Below are 20,773 nucleotides of genomic sequence, written 5' to 3'. Positions count from 1 at the left end.
CACACAATACACACACACACACACACACACACACACACACACACACACACACACACACACACACACACACACACACACACACACAGTGTAGCACACACTCCTGGGGATGCAGATTTTAAGCATGTGTGTAAGGAATCAACAAAGACTAATACAAATATGCAACAACACAGTACAACTTAAGTTTCAACATTAAACATTATAATTAGGCATCGTTTCTGGAAAAAGAACCCAACATAAATCCATAAACTCAATTAGAAAAAAACACTACGTCCTATCAATGAAATGGGAACCTCACAAATAAAAGCATGTATACTGTAAAGCAGAATAAGGCCTGAGAAACACTTGTTGTCCTTATTGTATGTAGACCAGCCCTCGTGCCAAAATGTAGGCATCCTAAATGTATGGCAATCTCACCATCAGCCAAGGCATGAGCGGAACCGAGGTCCGAGAAAAATATTTCTCTAATCTATTAATAATTTAACATTGATCAAATGTTAACACAGATTGATTGCTTGAAAATGAATCATTATACATTCCATCATCTTAATATACATTTCAGCACACACTGATAGAGCAATGTGCCCGTTTGACAGAATATTTTTCAAAAGTGAACATTCTTGTTGCTCCAGTGACATGACTGATTGAGAGGCTTTAGTTGATAAATGGCTGATGCAATCGAGATTGTAATGCCTATTGGTCTTGGTCATTTTAATGGAATAACTTTATTACAGCCATCTTCTGCGCCTCACTGCATAGTAATTTACAATGAGTACAAAAAAAATCTAATTAAGAGATTGCATCAAAATAATTGGGTTTCAAACTTTCATACAAACCGTTTTGGGTTGAGAATAAGCTCTTTCCCTTAAATTAAATGAAAGTGAAATTATGTAGTTTACTTTTTTTGGGGCTTTGACTCTTTATCCCTCTGACGACACGTACGCATGCACATGGTTGCACTCTGGCACTCATCGTCCCCACAGTTCCATTTGCGCTGACCCCTTGATCCTCCCATCCTCCCTGCCGTCATATTCACCGGCCTCTTTTCCTCAAGTACCCCCAGCGGTCAAGTCCATTACTGGTATCAGCACTTCTGATCTGCTGCACTGTGCTATAGTAACATCACACGCTATATCCCTCCACCTCCACCCCCACCCCCACCACACCCCTTGTGGTGCAGTCCAGGCCATTCACCATGATGGCCGCGCTATATATCCCCCATTCCATCTGTAGCTGGCACTCTTGCATCACATTTGCTCTGCCTACTCCTCTCCGGAGCGCCTTTGCTCTCTCTGCCTCTCACTCTTGTTGCTTTGCTTTCCCCTCCTTTGGTAGCTCTATCTCTTCTTCTCTTATTTCCATCTAATGTTATAAAATGTTAATTCTGCTTCTTTGTTTCTTATCTGTTTTTGCTTAATTCTTCAACCTCCCGTCATCTCATCGTGGCTTGATTCTCTTAAATCCATAAACTTCTAGTCATTTATTTTAAATGACTAGAAACAATTCTATGTGCCACCAGCCACCTTATCTAACCCTCTTATATTCCTCCATTTTGAGCTTGTTTTTCCCCATGCCATCGGCTCTTTGCTTCTGGGGTTTGCTCCCTTTTCCTTCTGTTTGGGTTAAATGTCCTACTTTTGCTTGCCCTCTTACAAGTTCTGTCTAGCAATCTCTTTACTTCCCACATTTTGCTACAGTTCCGTTTCTATGCCATTTTATCTTCTTCCTACTTTTACTCAAATCTCTGAACCTTTACCCCCCCCCGTTCTCCTTGCTCTTTGAGCTGTGGGTAAATAGGTGCATCTTGCCTTGCTTCCTCTTTCAAATGGCTTCATGATTGCTAATGAAGCACACAGAAAAAAAAAGAAAAAGAAAATGACGTGGAGGAGGAAGGGATAGAGGGAAGGAGTGTTTCCCATGGAGACGGGGGCCCTTCAGTGGCTGCGTAGCTGATTGGCTGATTTATGACCCTGTAGCCATGTTGACTGATTAGTATGACAGACCCTTTTATAGCCCAGCACAGCTTTATATGTGGCCACATTGCAACATACTTCGGTATTAAATATATAGTGAAGCATAAGCCTGCTCCTGCTGTGCCATACTGCATGCAATATAGTATGGCCAATCTTACGACCGAATGCCATAGCACAGCTTAATGCTTAATACAGTGCTTGCATCTGTTCATACAACTGCTCACAATCCATCTAACCCATTTACACTACCCATTTAGAACACACTGATGTGTACTTGTTTTCACTAGTGTGAACATTCCTCGTACATGTTTCACATTAGAGACAATTGGAAACCCGCTGTCTGGCATAGTTATGTTACAAAAACAATTAGAAGTAAATGACGGGAGTGGGAGACATGCTGTCTGGGATATGAGTCAGTAATTTGTAAAATGGCTATATTCGCATGTGTTTTATTTGGTCCTTTGCCTTTATTGAAAAGCTTATCATTCTGCATCTTGAAATAGCCATGTTGTACATGCACATTTTAGATGAATCGTCCTGCTCTCTCTCTTGTCCTTTCTCCCCCTTCATTCTCCTCTCCTGCACAGTTGAGCTTTTTCTTTCTATGCTCCTCGTTTGTCTCCGATGTATCCAAACACACCTCTGGTACAAGAAACACACATACATGGACAAATGCAGACAGACTTGCATGTCTGATCCATCTAGTTTATTATTGTACCTGCCGAAAATGCTCAGTATTTAAAATGCAGGCTGAGTCATCAGCATACATGCAGGAAGGGAGCGAGAGCTGTAGTTGATTTGATCATATCTGATTTTTGCCTAAGTGACCAGTTGTGACAGCTCTATGTACACTGCAGCACAGTATTTCTACCAAATTGTATAACGGTATGTAGAGAATAGTAAAATTGTTTTGAGCAAATCACAATGAAGCAGTCGTGACCATTTTGTACCACACCTACATCTGGAGATACATTTATTGTATTGCAGTTTAGGGATTACTAGAAAAGTTAGAATTGTGCACATCATCCTCGTAATATAGCACAATGTTAGTGGAGCTTATTACTACACACCTACGACAATGCTCTCACATCACATGTGTTTCCAAATACAATATATCCTCTAAAACGACTTGATGTAAAGAAACCAAACCCTTGAACAATAGGCTTTCCCTCTTCAGTTGTCCTCTTTAACCTTCGTCTCTTTTTCCATCTATCTTACACTCTCCCTCCTTTTGTCACTTCCTAATTTCTCAGTGCACACATTGTCACCATGACACACATATCACTCTCCTCTTTTGACAGCCTCTACTACAGGTTAAGCACACAACAAGCTCTCAGCTAACTTCTGCACTGTTTTCCTAATGTGCCATGTCAACCTCTCGCTCCCTCTCTCTCCCTCATTTTTATTCCAACATTCTCCCTTTTTTTGAAGTATTGAAACTCTACAGTGGAGAGGCAAACTTTGATATGGTTCTTGTGACTATCGCAGGTACTCAATTTAAACAGGTCTCCATTTGCCACACTTACAGTATTATTGGATATGTTAACTGGTGTCGCCAACTACACTTCAAGGCCACGGCGTTGCCTGCAAGCACAGGCCTGTGACTGTGGACCTGATAATGTCACACATCTCCAGAGGCTAGTTATTGTGTTTCTTAATGATCTGAGTTCCCATTAGAATTGTACAGCCTTAAAGGGTTAATCTCGCACCAACCCGATCAGCTCTCGCCTACATGTTTCCCTCTGGAAACATGTTATTCTGTTCATATAACTAATATCTGCTCCCAGGGGTAATACACACCACGTTTCTCTTTCTTTAAACACTGTACCCAGTTTTTTCTAGAAGTGTTAAAGGTGACCTATCATGCAAAATGCACTTTTGTACGTCTTTTATACATGAATATGTGTCCCCGGTGTTCCAGGGAACTCACCAAGTGTCAGAAAACACAACCCTCTCTATTTTCCTCCATACCCAAATCTCTTAAAAAGGGGCTGCAACGGATCTGATACAAACTGATCCAGATTTGAACACTTCTATGACGTCACAGAAGTGGCGCTACGGCTATTGGGCCAACTCCACCAATCAGGAGGAGACAGCCACGGACATTGCAGTTCAAAAGCGCTGGAGACGCTGTAGTACATATGCCTAGCCTGTAGATGGTGCTGTTCTCACAGAATCAGCCCATGCAAAGACAGTGTTACATTGAGCGAAATGAGGAATGGCTAAAATGCATGATCTGTTTGGTATTTTTAAAAATAACAAGAATAAATATGCCTTATATAGGTATGGTCCTACACTATATTATTCAAATATAGCATGATAGGTCCACTTTAAAGTAAATAATATGGCACCAGTACTGCTTCAATCCCACACACCACGGTTTCCAAAAAACGCTCTCACCTGTGTGTTACATGCATGCTAATCAGTGTGTATGTTGTTTGTTATCTTTCTTTGTTAGGTAGGGAGCCGTGGGGCTATATTATGATTGAGAGGGGTGATATTGTTGAAGATGAAAAATGCACAGTTAACAGCGAGACCAAAACGCATTTGTCACCATAAAAAGCCCCATGGTGATTAATGAAGGCACAACAGCTGGCAATGCAATGCAAAGTGAAATGAGGATCTATATATTTGGCAAAGTGCAACAGACTTAACACCCAAACAGTATTCCACCTTAATTTATCACCTTTTTCACTCGTTAGATACATGATTAATAATACCAATTTGTAATGTAGAAAAGGACATTAAGCAGTGCTACCATAACATCTAATTAACATTAGATGTTATGGTAGCACTGCTTTACTTGTCTCTTGACACCATTTCTTTATCCTAAAACACATTTTAGCATTTGAAGAACTTGAATACACACTTTTGATCAGCCACACCTTGATGAAGCACCATGACACTCACTGGTGGTGTAAAAAACCCTGAACAAATCCTACTATTACATATAGAGAATATAAAAATAGAATCTATTGAGAGATTAAAAGAGAAACCAAAAACACACCGTCCACTTCTGCACCGTGATTCATTCTGCCTGAGTCATTCAGCACTTGTAGGGTTAAAGTATAGCTGCAGCGTCTTACTGCAGTGTCTAAAGCATTTGGCTGATCGTTACAGTATACACCAGTAGAAGAAGTGAAGGGAAAAAAAAAAATTCTCTCTATACTTCCTTTTTTTCTTCCAAAAATCCTTTTTATTGCATTTATAACATTTGGCACAGTACAAATTCTTGGTGCTTTTACAAGATAAACCTGTAAAGATCGTCACTGACCTTTCCTCGGTTTTTGTTAAAGAAAGTCTTCTCGGTATAAATATTTTTTTTCTTATCACTGCATTCTCTGTAGCATGGTGTAAAAATCACACAGAATGCCCCCTTTTTAAAACAACACTACCCTCATTTGTCAAAGTCAAGACAGCATCTTAAACAACTCATTGTTTTAAATAGAAGTTACAAGTTAGAAAATAGTTTCAATTTCTTTTTAATATATGTTTCTCTATCACCAGCCCATGGTAGTTTCAATTTGTCCATATATATATTTATTTATAAGCATGTACAACAATAAATCATCAGTCTTTTTAAGTTTGCACTCTGTACAAAAAAGTAGTTCCTGTCCTTTTTTCGTTGTGCATTCTATTGCATGATTTTATGAATAAAATGACAAAAGGGTGCTTGGGATAGGGATGGGTGGGAGATAGACACCTAGGGAAAGGAGTGGGAGCCTTTTGGGGGACCTTTTTTAAATCTGAGTCTCCTGCACCTTCTCCTTGGTGTGAGTTTTTATGGCAAAGGGCTCAGCCATTGCTGTGATGGTGCTGGGCATGGTTCGAGGCAAAGAGTTCCCAACATTGTTGTCTGTCCATTTAGCCCCATGGCCCGTTGGTTTGTAGGTGTTGTATTTGGGCTTTTGAGTGATGTAGTCCACTTTATGGGGGCTGTAGTCCATCTTGTGTGGACTATAGTCAAGTTTAGGTCTCTGAGTGTGTGGACTAAAGGCGCTGTAATCCGCTTTGTGGGGGCTGTAGTCAGTCTTGAAGGCGCTGTAATCAGTTCCAGTCTTATGGGAGGAGTAAGGATCCTTAGGTTTGAAGGTATTGTCAGTTTTAGATCTCTGGGCACTGTAGTCTGTTTTGGGTTTGGGTTGAGTGCTATAGTCAGGTGTATATGGGCTATATTCAGGTTTAGGTCTTGGATGGGTGCCAAAGTCTGGCTTGAATTGACTGTACTCCGCCTTAGGCTTATGTTGTGGGTTGTAGTCCGATTTTAATGGGCTGTAGTCATGTTTAGGTTTTGGTTGGGTGCTGTAATCTCGTTTGAATGGGCTGAGGTCAGTTCTCTGTCTGGGATGAGTGCCATAATCTGGTTTGATTGGGCTGTAGTCTGTTTTAGGCTTGTGAGTGCTGTAGTCCTGTCTATATTGGCTGTAGTCAGGCTTTGGTCTATGAGTGCTGTAATCTGGGATGAATTTGTGGCTACTGAAGTCCATATTTGGCTTGTATGTAGTGTACTCCGCTTTCGGCTTGTGAAGGGTGAAATCAGGCTGGGGTTTGTATTCGGCCTTGGGTTTGTGAAAGCTGTAGTCAGTCTTGTGGCTAATAAAGTCCAGTTTGTGTATGCTGTTATGGTCCCGGATTTCAGGCAATGTGAGAGCTGTCTCTTGAGATGCAGATGCTGGCGGAGGAAGGTCTTCTTCATCCACCTGGATAATCTCCACAGTTCTGGCAGCTGCCACTGTGCTCCTCTGCTGGTGGCGCTTTCTCAGTTTGTAGAAGGCGATGAGCATGACAGCAGCCAGCAGTGTCACCGCTACAAAGCAACCTATTATAATCTTAGTGGTCCTCATCACTTCATCCAGACTAGGGCCAGATTTGCCTGTCTTGCCACTGGCACCTTGTAGTCCTGGCGCCACAGATGTCTTAGCTGCACCTGGTGGGCTGTCAGTACTCTGCAGCAGCACAGTTGGTGTGGAGATAAAGACTGGCTGAAAGACTGAAGGAGAGGCAGTTGTAGTTGTTGTCCCATGGCCAACCCCTCCTCCTCCAGCTACCCCAGCTCCTGCTGCAGCAGTTGTGGTTGTTTTAGATTTGGGCATTTCAGTGGTTGGCTCCAAGACCTCCACAGTCACTGTGGTGAAGTAACTCAAATTGGATGTATTGAGCTCAGCTGCACTCACATTGAGGTATGCAGAGGCGTTAGAGTTCCCAGCTGCATTTGACACCATGCAGGTATAAGTGCCCGTGTCAACTGCCAGGACATTTGAGAAATTTAGGGTGCCATCATTGAGGACTGATATTCTTGGGTGACTAGAGGCATGTGTCAGGATAGTTCCATTGGGTAGAAGCCAGCGCACCGAAGACATCGGGGCTGTTCGGCAACGAACCTCAGCCACTCGCCCTGCAGAAATGTTCAAGTCCCTTGGTGCATCAGCAATGAATGGTGCAGAACACTGTGTTGCAGCGCCCTCACCTCGGTCCACCTCAACCAGCTGTCGACCTTTCATGCTGGCAGGTGAGTGACAACGTCCACAGCAAGTTGAGTTAGTAGGGATGCTCTCCCTTAGCCAGCGTGCTAACCAAACAGCCTCGCAGCCGCAGTTCCAAGGGTTATGGTGGAGATGCAGCTCCACCAGGTACCTGAGCGGGGAGAATAGATCATGTGGCACAGCGCTCAGGTTATTATGGGCAAGATTAAGCTCCACCAATGAAGATAAGTCGTCAAATCCATTGCGCTCTATCACTGTGATTTGAGAGTTCATCACCCATAGCTTCTTCAGTGAGCGCAGGCCTTTGAAGGAGCCTGGCTTTATCTCTGGAAAGTGATTTTCAGATATCTCCAGCTCCTCAAGGCCCTTGAGAGGACTCAGGTTTGGCATATCACCCCTTATGTTGCACATGCCCAGGTTGAGGTACTTTAGATTTTGTAGGCCCTCAAAAGCTCCTTCTGAGATGTACTCCAGTTTCCGTAATTCTCCCAGGTCCAATCGCATGAGAGAGGGCACCCGGTTGAAGGCGTAGGAGGGGATACTTTCAATAGGGTTGTTCCTCAGCCACAGTTCTCTTAATTTAGACAGATACTCAAAGGCCCCACTGGGCACCACTGTCAACCGGTTGTCAAACAGTTCAAGTGTGTTGAGACTAGTTAGTCCATTAAACGCGCCCACCTCAATCTGCCGTATGGCATTTCGCCCAAGCTGGAGCACCTCAAGGTGGTGCAGGTGGCGGAAAGAGTCAGCCTGCACCGCCTCAATGGCGTTTTCCATTAGATTGAGGTGTCGCGTGTTGGCAGGAATGCCGGGGGGCACACGGGTGAGGCCACGTCGGGTGCACACCACCTTCCCCTGCTGATTACTGCAGGAACACTGCGGTGGACAGCCCTGGGGTCCCTGAGACACCACCGCCCCCGCCAAGGCCAGGGAGGCGCTGCTCCACGCTCGCGCCATCAGGAAGACTACACAGAGCAGGGCGGCTTTCCTGGCACGATGCACAGCTACCCGCCCCAGGAGACTCATGATGTGGCACGTTCATAATTCAGCATCATCTGGGGGGGAGGGATGGGGGTGTTTGGGGGTGGTGTTTGGGGGGCTTTGGCGATCAGGGAAAATAGTTGGCTGGCTAGTAGTAGTGTCAAGGGGACTAAAGAGGGCAAGGATGGAATGTGGCTTTTGGGTGCTTTGCTAAGGGGCAAGAGGGCTTGACCTTTCCTCAATCAAGCAATGTTTTTACTCCCATTAACTGTGCTCAGGCGCAGAAAGATAAAGAAGGGAAAAGAGGGCTATTTTTCTGAAGCGTGTGTATGTGAAGGACATTATGATTAATTAAGCGACCAAAAGCTGTATTACAAGACAGAAGGGAGGGTTACAAATTGATGGAAAGAGGGGTTGAAACACTAGACACCTACCTCAAGTAATTATTACAGGTCCTTGAACTGAGTTATATATCTTCCCTCCTGTTTGCAATCAGAAAGAGCTGTGGTATTCACATCAGATGTGTGTATATCCCAAAAGGCAGCAGAGAAAGCCTTTTTATATTTGCTGTCAAAACAGGAGACAATGCCAAAGAGCTTAACCAAGATGAGCCCTTTTTGTAAATCCAAACATCCAAAGAGAAAGGTTCAAAGGCCCTTTTTAAAATGTTTTTTTTCTCCCTTATTGATTATTTGAAAAAAAGAAAAGATTGCAGATAGGAATCCAGTCAGGCTCCCAAAGCAGCAATGCTCCCCTGCTCGCTTCTCGCGGTCGGCTCCTCTTCTCTTGCTTGTCCTTGGAATCCGACAGTTGATCCCCCTGCTAGACACCTTACCCAGGTCTCCATAGCACAGGCGACCACACAAACACGCACAGTTTTTTGTGCACCAAAAGCCAAGGCAGAAAAGGACCAACAAGGCGGTGGGTGGGGGTGGGATTGAGGAAGGTTGAATGAAATTCCACAGTCCTTTTTAAATGTTCTTTGCCTTTTGTTTGCGATTGTTAGGAGGGAACGTTGACAAGCCGGAGGAAAAAAACAGACCCCCCTCCTCTCTGTATTCCTCTGTTCACTTTTTAGTGGTCAATCAGTTGGTTGGTTGGTCAGTCTGACTGCCCTTCTCGTTCTCTTCCCCGTTCAATGTGGCGTCGTGTCCACTTGATTTTTCTTTCTTTTTCTCTTCCTCCAGGAGTGCTCGGCAGGGGTTGAAAAGACTAGGCGACACGCACAGCCTTCATTAGCCTTTCCTCGTCTTAACTAGCCACACGCTCCAGCCTCAGCAGCCACGGTGGCGACAGCAGCAATTGCAAACGCACACACACCATCCCTGTGAAGCACACAGCAGCAGTAGTGAGCACACACAGCAGCAGCTGCAGCCTGCCTCCCTTGCACTTCCCAATAATCCGTCAATTTCTTCAGAGGGGGAGTGGGATGGGGGATGGAAGGGGGTGCTGCGAGGAGTGGGGGTGTTGTAGCTGGGTTGATCGAGGTGGGTTGGAGGGAGGAGGGGTGGTGCGCAGTTTCTCCTTCCTCTCTCCGGCTTGTTTCTTTTATCTTCTTGTTTTCCAGTTCTTTTTTTTCTTTTTCTCCTCTCCTCGTGGTGAGCTATTGCAGCGTCCGGCTAGGGAGAGGAGCAAGACAGGGAAGGCGAGCGCTGGGTGAGCGCGCGGCTTACAGGCGTGACGTTAACAGTAGCGTCGATGTGGAAAGGATCCGTTGTAGCAGCAAAAGGGAGAGCGATCGCCGGCTTGGATCCCTTTCGCTCGCTCTCTCTCTTTCCCTCTCTCTTTCTCACTCTCTCTCTCCCGCTCTCTCTCACACTTTCTGTCTCTCTCTCCCTCTCTCTGCCTGCCTCCCTCCTGCTCTCTGCAGTGTCCTAAGGTAGTTGGGTGAGCTCAGAGCACTCAGACCTTTTTAGAGATCTACCTCTTCAGAAACCAGTTTGCTCCTGCTGTCCTCCGCTCCTTCCTTTTTGAATGCTCAAAGTCTCTTGTTTTGTGGCTTTCTCGGGCTTTGTGTAGCTTAGGGGAATAGACAGGCTGCCCAAGCTAAAGCAGAGATGGACAGTGGCATTCCAACAGCAACTATATTTTAACCCCATACTTCCCAGCAATAATCCTGCCATTCCCGAGTCTGGCAAAGCTTTTCAACATTGCTGTGGTGGTGATGGTGGGCAGATGGGACACAGTTTCTCTCTCCGTCCTTTTCTCTCATGATGCGCTTTCCCTCTCTCTCTCTCTCTTTATTTTTCTTTACCTCCCATTGCTCTCTCATTCTCTTCGTTATGTCCTCTAATGTAAAAAAAATAAGAGGAACATGAATGGACTGCTGACGCATCCTGCTCGGAGCAGTGCTTTGGTTTGATGCAGTGTGTTTTGTGCATTAACTCCCCCCACCCACTCCAGCGTCCTGGCTGTCTTTCCTTCTTACTGCTCACTCTTCGGCCGTCATTGTGTCACTCTACTTCGACTCCAGCTGGCTATCCCTTTATAAACATTCTCTTACAAGTCGTAACGGCATTAAATGCAATGTAAGCCATATCCATACTGATCTTTGTCCTCAGTCCATTGGAACTAAAAAGTTTGTAAGAATTTAATTAGGTTACTTTATTAATTCAATATGAGGGAGTGAGTGACAGGCTCGACCAATGACAGGCAGCAAGTGCAGTATACAATATCAAATCAAAAGACAGAGCGGTATGCGCCGTTACTACACTTCTGTCCTGTGTTTTCACTCTCCACCCCTTTACCTCATGTATGCCTTTTCAGGTAGTTAGAGCACTCTAAACAGGCAGGCCTTAACCCTCAGTTTGAGCACAAACTGTCGCTTCAGGAAGCACACAACCTTAAAGGTCACGTAGAGCAGGGGTTCCCAAAGTGGCGGTCGCGACCCCCCGGGGGGTTGTGAGACCTCGAGGTGGGGGTCGCGAGATGATTATAAAATAAAAATGAAAAAAATAATAAAAAAATTTGATTAATTTTTTTTATAATTTTTTTTGTTGTAACTATTATTAATAATAACGTTTGCATAGAAATTTTTTTCTTTGACAATCTGCTAGTGCAGTGTTTCTCAACGTTTTTATATATTTTTTTATTTTTTCTGAAATTAATTCACTCTTATGTCCATTTAACCAGGAAGGTGTGTGTGTGTGTGTGTGTGTGTGTGTGTGTGTGTGTGTGTGTGTGTGTGTGTGTGTGTGTGTGTGTGTGAGNAATTAATTCACTCTTATGTCCATTTAACCAGGAAGGTAGGTGTGTGTGTGTGTGTGTGTGTGTGTGTGTTACAGAAAGCGTGTGAAAGAGAGGGAGGAGAGAAAGCACGCCAGCTAGAAAAGGTCACTCTGCCTGTAGCGCAGTACGTTATTCCCACCGGCACAGGAGTATAGAGCCAACTCCTATATTATACACATACTGTACACACACACGCACACATACATACACGCACACTTTCTCCTTGACTTCACTGCAGTTGAATACGAATGGGCTTCAATGAAGCACATGTAACAGTGTGGTAGCAGCCACAGGATCATAGGGGGGTTTTCCTTTGTTGAAAAAGAAAGGCTATTTCCTTTTCCTTTACACAGGGATTCCCTAGCACTGTGGCCATGTGACGGCTGACATCAGTGGTGTGCTGCAATACTGCATCCTCCTCACTGCATTCTCCAAGCAAGTCACAACACAATAGATAATGCAGCCATGTACTGTACTTGAACAGGAGTGGGGGGATGCAGGTTATATTACAATAGCAGGATCTGTGGAAAATGTGCTGCTCCAAACATCCCAATGTCATTGATCTGTTGTCAGTGAAGCCAAATGAGGGCTTGTGATTCTCTTTGTAACTATTGAGTGAACAAATCTAATGTTGTACAGTGTGCGTTGTGGCTGGCGCTGCTGGCTTTGATTGGGTGTCAGATGGTGACTGAGCTGTCTGTAGGTGTGTTGTGCCACCATTTGAAGAGCTAGTGACCCAGCACAGTACATCCCAGACTACTATCTAACCAAAATTATTCACTGACCTGTCACATGACCAACACTGCCAGGACAGTGCTCTCCTATTGGCCCTCATCCTGTCTATTACTCTCCTTCCTGTCTTTTCTATTCTCACTTTATTTTTCTCTGTCAGTGGACACTGGCCTCCTCCCTACTGATGACGCGTAGGTCATGGCCTGCCAAACTCTGTAATGCTCCACTGACCAACAATGGTCAACCCCTTACTTTATAGTTTGATCCTGGCCCGCCATGGCCAACATTGCTTGATGCTCAGCCAAACTCTGTGATCACAGCGAGGTTTTCTCAAGGTCCAGTGTGTGTGTGTGTGTGCATGTGGGCATCTCACATGGCATTACTGAAACTGCCAAAGAGGTGAACCAGAAAAGCCTTTTGCCAAGCTGGTGGCAGTTTCTTTAAGGGTGTTTCTGAATCCAATCTTAATATAATTTGCTAGTTTTGATCAATAATGACATTTTAAGCCTGGCACAAAAATTCACATTATGTCAGTGTACTCATACACTATCTTGTGTGAATGAATGTTGTCAGGCCTTACCTTTAGGACTTGCTGCCAGATGCTGACTTCATGAGCTGTCATATATGTGGGACCTTCATGCTTTTATGCCAGCTACATGCCCCTGCTGTGTGACCCCTGATCTCCCAGCTTCACCTGAGGCTCAATGGAGCCTCCCCCTACATCAGACCAGAGCAGCAGGGCACTGGGTGTAGTTTGGGGGTATTGCAAGACCTACTTTGGTGCGGGTTGTTCGCCAGTCAGCTAGCATGTTCGAGGAGACCTTACAGAACCCATCCCCTGGGGTCAGTGCTAGTGAATCTGGGCAACGGCCATTCACATGTAGGTCAGCAGCCTGTGTCTATTTGCATGTGTGCGTGTCACTAGTTCCATTTGGGTGAATTGCCTGCAGTATGGTATAGCAGCAATGACAAGCAGAGTGTACTGTTGAATGATAGATCTAATGATAATGTCATTGACTGCCATTGCCAGGATCAAACATTGACATTATGGGCCCTTGGGCAAACTACATATGGCTTTCTGTTTGTGTGCATGTGAATCAGAGACACTATTTGTTTGGCTTGTGTTGTGCTTTGAGAGCTTTCACAAAGTGTTTGCATACATGTGTGTGAGGACGAGTGAGGGTGTCCTCCAAGTATCCGGTAATGTCCCAGTGGATGATTGCATACTAGGGATGTTAAGATTCACCGATTCTTAGCGACGCACATACAGTAAAGAGGCGACATGGGGTCTGCAGCTGAAAAGAGAAACCTGAAAGTTAGACATTTGAGTTAAATCACTCGGTGAGGAGTTATGTCAGAGAGAGTGGTGTTTAGTTTACAACAGCCTGTGACTGCCAATCATAGTTTAAGTGTCTTCCTTACTGTAAGCAGTTATGAAATACCTGTTTGTGAAAGTTTATTTGTATTCTTTATTGTTCATATAGAAACCACTGCGTTCTGCTCACTGGTGAGTTAGCCTATGAATGAGTGTTAAGCTCATCAGGCTGGCAGCTGTATGGGCATTGCACTATGGTAGTTGTTATTTGCACATTGTTAATCATGGGCAATGCATCCTTAAATTGATTAACTGTGAGGTGTTATACAATTGTACTGTAGTCTGGAGAGGTTTTTAAGGTAAAAAAAGGTAAAAAATAAACAGCATGATGGGATGTGCAGTACTAGTAGAGAGAACCAAATATGTAAAGCACTTTTTTGTTAATGTATGATTTGCTGCATATAAGGAATAAAACAAAAATCCTCTGTTGTACCATATTGAAGTATCATTATTTTGCATCGTGTTTAATCGTATCACCTTGTATCGCATAATGTTGAATCAAATCGTATCGAACTGTATCTCAACAGGGGGGAATCGTATGTATCGAATCGCCTGGTGTTTCAAATGTATCGTTAATGTATCGTTGGCAATGTATCGAGAAGCGCATCGCATCGGCCTCAGTGATGGAGATGCACATCCCTATTGCATACCAGTGACCGCCCTGGCACAATGTTATTTTAAACAGATTTTTCTTTGCCACCATACTTAAAACACACAGAAACCCCAAACTCTACGTTGGTGACCTTGAAGTAAATGACCCGCGACTACACACTTCCTTTCCCATTTTCATTTCAATTTCCAGGAATTAATTCTGCAAGAGATTACGTGTTCACACACACATCCACACACACTGATATCAGTGTCCCTGTAAAGGCTTAAATGGCTTGGTAAGGATATTTCTGTTTAAATGTTCACATCACACACGCACTCACACACATGCACACAGAGACGTTCACACAGAGACGAACACACCAATCATATGCCAGTGTATCAAGAGATTATAATAAGCAATAGGGTATATTAGTGGCTTGTATGCCCAGGTTGGATGATTTGTTGTGTTTCATCCCGATGCCGGCTCATTCTTGCCAGTCTGCTTTTACTGACCTTGTTTGACCTCCTCTCAATACAAGCATACAAATCTTGAAAACATTATCAGCATTGCCCTTCATCAAGCATCCTATGACATTTTCATTTAAAGCATTTAGCTGGCGCCTATTCGGAGGGCAGGTTAGGATACCAAGACAATAAACATGGTTTGATCTAGACTTGCTGGTAATTTATTGCTGTCATTAATCACATTTAGTTGAAGTCACAGTTTTTCCCTTTCCATATGTTTCTCAGATCCATGTGTGTTTCTTAAGCTATACTCAATGTTCCTCTTTCTGCCTTTTCACTTCTCTAATTACACTGTCTTTATGCTTGCTCTTTTTCTCCCATCCTTGTTTCATTATTTCTCTTTTGCTGCTGCTGTGCTGTCCCCCCTCTCTTTCCCCTATTTTTCAATTCTCTTCCTCTGTTCTCCCCCTTCTGTCTACTTGCCCTCACTCCCCTTCTCCAAATTGCTACTTCTTACAGTGCTCCTCTGCTCTACAATTTGCAGGCCAGTCCCAAGTTAATTGTGTTTGCTCATTCAGCATATGTTTTTTTTGTGTGCGACAGAGTGTGTTCTCTCAAATGAGAGCACTATCAGGTCATGGCAACTGAAGGCGCACAATAAAAGATGAGCGTTTTCACCCCTCTTTTTTTGCTTTCATCCTGTGTCATTCAGTGTTTGAGCTTCGCTAGCAGCCATTGTCTCCAGTCTAATGGGCTTCATTATGTTGAGCTGTGTTCATAATGGCTGCCAGAGCAGGGATTAGCTCTAGCGCCATGTTAGCTGGAAGCAGAAGAAAGATACAAGTAGGTTTGCACTGTTAACCCAATCAACGTGAGGCAAGATGGATAGATATGAGATACTGTCTGTTTGGCCAGGTAAATTGAAATTTTAAGCTTGATTCCACTAATTATGAGCCCATTCATTTTTAAAGATATTTTGAATTAAAAAAACTGTATGCTGTTTATATGTGTGCCAAGTTTGTAATATAATGCCCATTATAATTTTCTCACCATATGCTAATGCCTCCCATATCTTGCCCTGGCCACGTCATTGGTCAGCTGGCCTTATTAGGATTCGTGGAGCATCCCTGTTTGTGCGTTCATCACAATGTTGCCTTGCCAACTGCCAGGCCTTAGGAAATGGATGTCTCTTTCTCTGAGCAATGTGAAGGTAAAAACATAGTAATTCACCACTGAGAGAGCAGCTAAATCTTCTAGACTTTTAGTTTCTTGGGAGCAAAGATGCTGTCTTCATTCCACCCCTCCCTCGCCTTCTTTTACTTCTATGTGACTTGGCTTGGTCAAACCAAGAGAGTAGATACTTTGCAACAGGGACATCAGCCCAACGTGTGGCTTTACTTCTGCTTACCACCTAACCAAGAGTTAACACTAACATGGGTTTTGTCTCGTCTTGCCTTGATGCTTATTGTGTGGCTTTCATTCAATGACAAGTGTGAAAGTCTGCTGCTAGATGTAATTGGATCAAACGTGTAGCACTAGAAAAAAGTCAGTTTGCTGGTTAAGCTATATTTCTCAAATATCGACATGAATTCTCTCCTTATAGGCCATCTCAGGGTTTTTTGAAGTGACCACTCTTTTGTTGTTCTCAAAGTGGCCACCTTTCTTTCATCTTCAACTATGAAGCCATGACCTTCAAATATCCTCCTCCTCCTCCTCCTCCTCCATCTCACTGCGACAATTACCTTCTTAAAATGGTTATTTCTATGAAGCTGTTAATCCCGGAATCTCCATCAAGCTTCATGTAGGGGAGGATTAGCCATACTGAGGACTGTTCCTTCACAGGGATGAAAGAAAAAAAACGAAACAGCTTTTCATCTTTTCAAATCCACCTGTCCACTCCCAGATTACCGGCAGCACTGTCCAGCAGATAGATTCAGCATGTGCATGCCAAAAATATTTTTGCTTTCCACTTCCATTTTAGTGCGTTTGTATCTTTTGCCTTATGCCAGATATCTTTTGTAGTGACGCCACACAATATTGCAAACTGCTTTCCAATGACGGGGGACAGAGCTTTTTATCTAATATGCTCCCAATTTGGATTCCATTACTGATAGTTAACCTTATCTATGTTCAAGGGAACTATCAGCTTCAAAATGTAGGCAAAATAACAATAAAAACATGTAGCCAATATACTTTAAATACAAAAAAACTGAACTTTTGACTTAAATGTAATGTATCATAGATCTCGCATAACTGTATTAGGTTAGTTGAAAGCAATAATATTCAGTTTGAATCTAAAATATTAGGTGCAACTTTATATTATTGCTTTCATCTAACCTAATACATTTTTGTGAAATGTATTGACATAATACATTTAATTAAAGCCAACATTTTAGATGTGTATGAATTCTGATTGTGATGAAATACACAATCATTTTACCTGTAAATTCTGAAGAGAACAGGTGTGTGTGTGTGTGTGTGTGTGTGTGTGTGTGTGTGTGTGTGTGTGTGTGGGTGTGGGAGATTCATTGTGTGTGTCCGTTCTCTAATAGGACTACTCGCCTCCCAGCCAGTTATTTTTTCCTTTGTAATATCCGCTGTCTCTCTGCCTCCACCATTTTCCCATACTGGGGGATTTGTGAAGCCAAGCTAAGTGTGTCTAATCTACGAGCGCAGCCAGCACAGCATCAAATGTTTTGTGCCGATGTACCTGCGGCTCCCAACAATACGACACTTCAGCAGCTGTCTACCCAAGCAGGTAGGACACAAAGCAGGAGGGGGAGGGCTGGAGGGTAGAAACGGACACCCGAGTGGACTTTGACATTATTGCTAAGCGACCATGGACTTGCGTATGAATTAATGTGAGAAAAATAATACATTTTGGTAAAGGTAAAAGCATAGTAAGATGGAAATGGAATATGGGTCAATGGAAAAGTACCCCATCCCTCCAACTCCAACCCTGTGACCTTGCTTGAATGTGTTTTCTGTAGCAGTGCAATCAGGGATATCGTCGGCTGCGGCTGGGGTCCAACAGAGTCCTGGCTGTGAAAGGAAGGGGGGGAAAAGCAGCAGGCAGCACTTTCTAAATTGAAGTCAATAACACAGCAGTCCATTCTGTCAGAGCCAGTCCTCCCACACAGTCCGCTTACAGTCACTAAGGAGAGCTGAGGGTAGGATGTCGATTGAGTTCTCTAAAGCACCACTATGCAGGGCAACATGTGTTTTGTGTGGGTGAGCGCACACGGGGGGTTGTGGGGGGAAATAGCGGCGTCAGTGCAGAGAGGCGTGGCACCAGTGCTGTACACCTCATAAACTTGGTCTTGTCTAAGTAAAACCACTGACAGTAATTGTTTTCCTCTTTGCTGATTGTACTCAGTTTGCAACTCTGCGACTATAATTGAATATTAAGTAGCCTAGTATAAGTGATCCAAAATGAAAAATAAGTGCCGTGAGCCTGCTACATGGAAGTGCTTTCATTCTGGCTGCTGTATGAGATCTTGCTAATGCAGGCATATCTGAGACACACATGCACACACTCTTACTCTGCCTTTTAATACCTTTCTGCATGTTTGCACTTTTACATAGCCTCGGGGGATTAAAAGGAATACGGTTGGCCTGCCCTGAGCAGGGGTAGGAGAGGAAATTAGGGACTGGTAGAGGGTAGACATCCGGCTGACATGAGTTGTCCTGTGTGTTGGAACATGTGCGGTTAGCTTCCATTCTTTGTATTGGAATCTGATGACGACTACGTAATGCTTACTGGCACATCCGCACAGCGTGGAACAAGCGTGATTTGGTTTGGGAGCTAGCACTTTTTGCTTACTTTTGCTGAGCTGAACGCTTACAAAAAGTCAACTGGCTGCAGTTTTGGCTCTCTACATTCCCAATAGCGTTCTGACAGTTCTGTGCTTCTCATTGGGAAATTCTTAGTAGGATTTTAAGTGTGTGCGTATATATTATATATATTATATTTTTTAAAGAGAATCGCTGTTGGCAGAAGATTGTCTTTGAATTAATTCATAACTATCATGCCCTATCTTCTAAATGAGATTTCTGCTCTCAACTCTGTTTGGAGAAAAGAACTGCACACACAGTCACATGCGATCATACTTAGATACATGTCTATGGTTCCATAATGCAGGGCAATGTTCGCATCATACATGATATCAAGAGAATAAGTTAAATGAAGCCTGAAGCTATTCTCCATCTACAGAGCTCTTCACTTTTGAAACATACACAGAACAATCCCAATGCATTGCCACAACCCACTTAAACGCTGACATCTTTACATTTAGAAACTACACTAAGTGCATCCAATGTTTTATCTACATGATCTCTCCTGTGCTTTTATTCCATGTATTCCATCATTGTTTGCTTGTAGATATTTGATAGACTCATGCTGCACACAGGCCACCGCCTACTAATCCTCCTACTGCTGCTCTCTCTCTATTCTCTGTCAGTTCTCTCACTGATGGCATCAGTCTAAGTCACTTGCACTGCTGCTGGGTGGACAGTCATAATTTCCCAAGGCAGACATTGATTTCACTTTCATTTTCCTGTCACTCATTGTTTGACACTTACTGAAAATGATATTTTTGTCTTGAAACCTATCGCTGTTTTGCAGAAAGAAGCAGGAAACATGTCTTGTGAACTTTGGGCTTCTGAGAAAACTCCTGTCATGTCAGAAACTGAATTCCCTTTTGCCATTATTACTGTCTTCACATGTGGTGGTTCCATGGAATTGCTCTCATGGGCACAGACATTTGATGTTTCCCTCCATTTTTTGTGTTTAAGTGTGGGTCAGATGTTAAAAATCAGCGTTTCCGTCAGGGGGGCGTCTTGCCGTCATTTGACGCTCTGATTCAGCTCGGAACGCCCTGAACTCGAGCCGAGGGCGTCCAAAAAAATAAATAATTTGAGAGAAGATCGAGAGTTTTTATTGCTTGAAATGACGAAAAGGAAAAAGGACAAGGACATCCCTCTGTTGGAAGGGCAAAGGAGTCTGGTGGGATTATTTTAGCCGCCAGCAAAGCGCGTTCCTGTGATGAAAAAAAATACTGCGCATCTTCCAAGGACCATGCCAGGAGGGGTGTCCCTGTCGGCAGGGAGACGTAAAGAGATAGTAAAAGGGACAGCGCAATTCAAAATTGTGTGTGTGTGCATATGTAAAGAGATGGTATCTATAAGGGACAGCTCAAGTCAACATTCAAGTCAAGTGACACAACGTGACGTCAACCCCCCCCACCCACCCTCTCAGCCTTAGTCTGGCGGAAACACTGTTCATCATGTTTTTTAAATATTGACTAGTTAAAGAATCCGCTAGCAAAAGCTTTCAGTGCCTGTGTATGCACTTTAGTTTGACCGTTTTGTCTGAAGATGGCTTTGCTGACTTAATCGTCTAGACACTCTTCTTCGAGGGCTGCAATTTGTTTTCTCCTGTTGCCTATCAGCATCTTGCCATCCATTTGTTAGTAGCTCAGCTGTGCACAGCAATAATGGAATGAAAATTGATGAAACCAAGGAGACACATTGGTCTTTCTTTTGAGGAAACAATTGAGCTCTCCACTTATTCATCGAGCGGAAACGGCATCAGCCAACATCCTTTGGGCGTACGGTTTTATTTTCTTACAAGGTGCATTGGGTTTTCAAGCAGTAGGTCTGGGCAACATTTTGAACTGGCCACAAGATTATAATGGCTTGTAGCTCCATGTTAGTAGCAGGGGGGTCTGCCTTTGCCTGTGGCCACATTGTTGAAATTGAATTTGAAGAGTGTGTGTTGTGCGGCTGCCAGTTTCTGAAGTGAACGTTATCCATCCTATTTGGAAGCACAATTGTCCTATCGCACACCTGCTGGTGTTAAAAGCACTCCCGCAGGAAATGGTGCATTCTGAGCCAAATGAATCGAATAATCGCTGCGACTGTTTGTCTGTTAAATAGATTTGATCTAT

At 43.7% G+C, this 20,773-nt stretch overlaps 2 protein-coding genes across 2 annotated transcripts in view; one reads left to right on the top strand and one right to left on the bottom strand.

Moving 5' to 3' along the window:
- Positions 1 to 20,773, top strand: part of snd1 (staphylococcal nuclease and tudor domain containing 1) — a 156,228-nt gene that overhangs the window by 57,784 nt on the left and 77,671 nt on the right. The gene's annotated exons all lie outside the window — the stretch shown is intronic.
- Positions 5,157 to 10,195, bottom strand: lrrc4.1 (leucine rich repeat containing 4.1). Its single transcript, XM_010773154.1, has one exon. The coding sequence runs from the start codon at positions 8,477 to 8,479 to the stop codon at positions 5,711 to 5,713; it is 2,769 nt and encodes a 922-aa protein (XP_010771456.1). The 5' UTR covers positions 8,480 to 10,195; the 3' UTR covers positions 5,157 to 5,710.

The sequence above is a fragment of the Notothenia coriiceps genome, unplaced genomic scaffold, assembly GCF_000735185.1.
Source record: "Notothenia coriiceps isolate Sejong01 unplaced genomic scaffold, NC01 NC01_scaffold00012138, whole genome shotgun sequence".
In the NCBI taxonomy this organism is placed as follows: domain Eukaryota; kingdom Metazoa; phylum Chordata; class Actinopteri; order Perciformes; family Nototheniidae; genus Notothenia; species Notothenia coriiceps.
The sequence above is the reverse complement of the archived record's forward strand: the minus strand, read 5'-3'. Positions and strand labels throughout refer to the sequence as shown.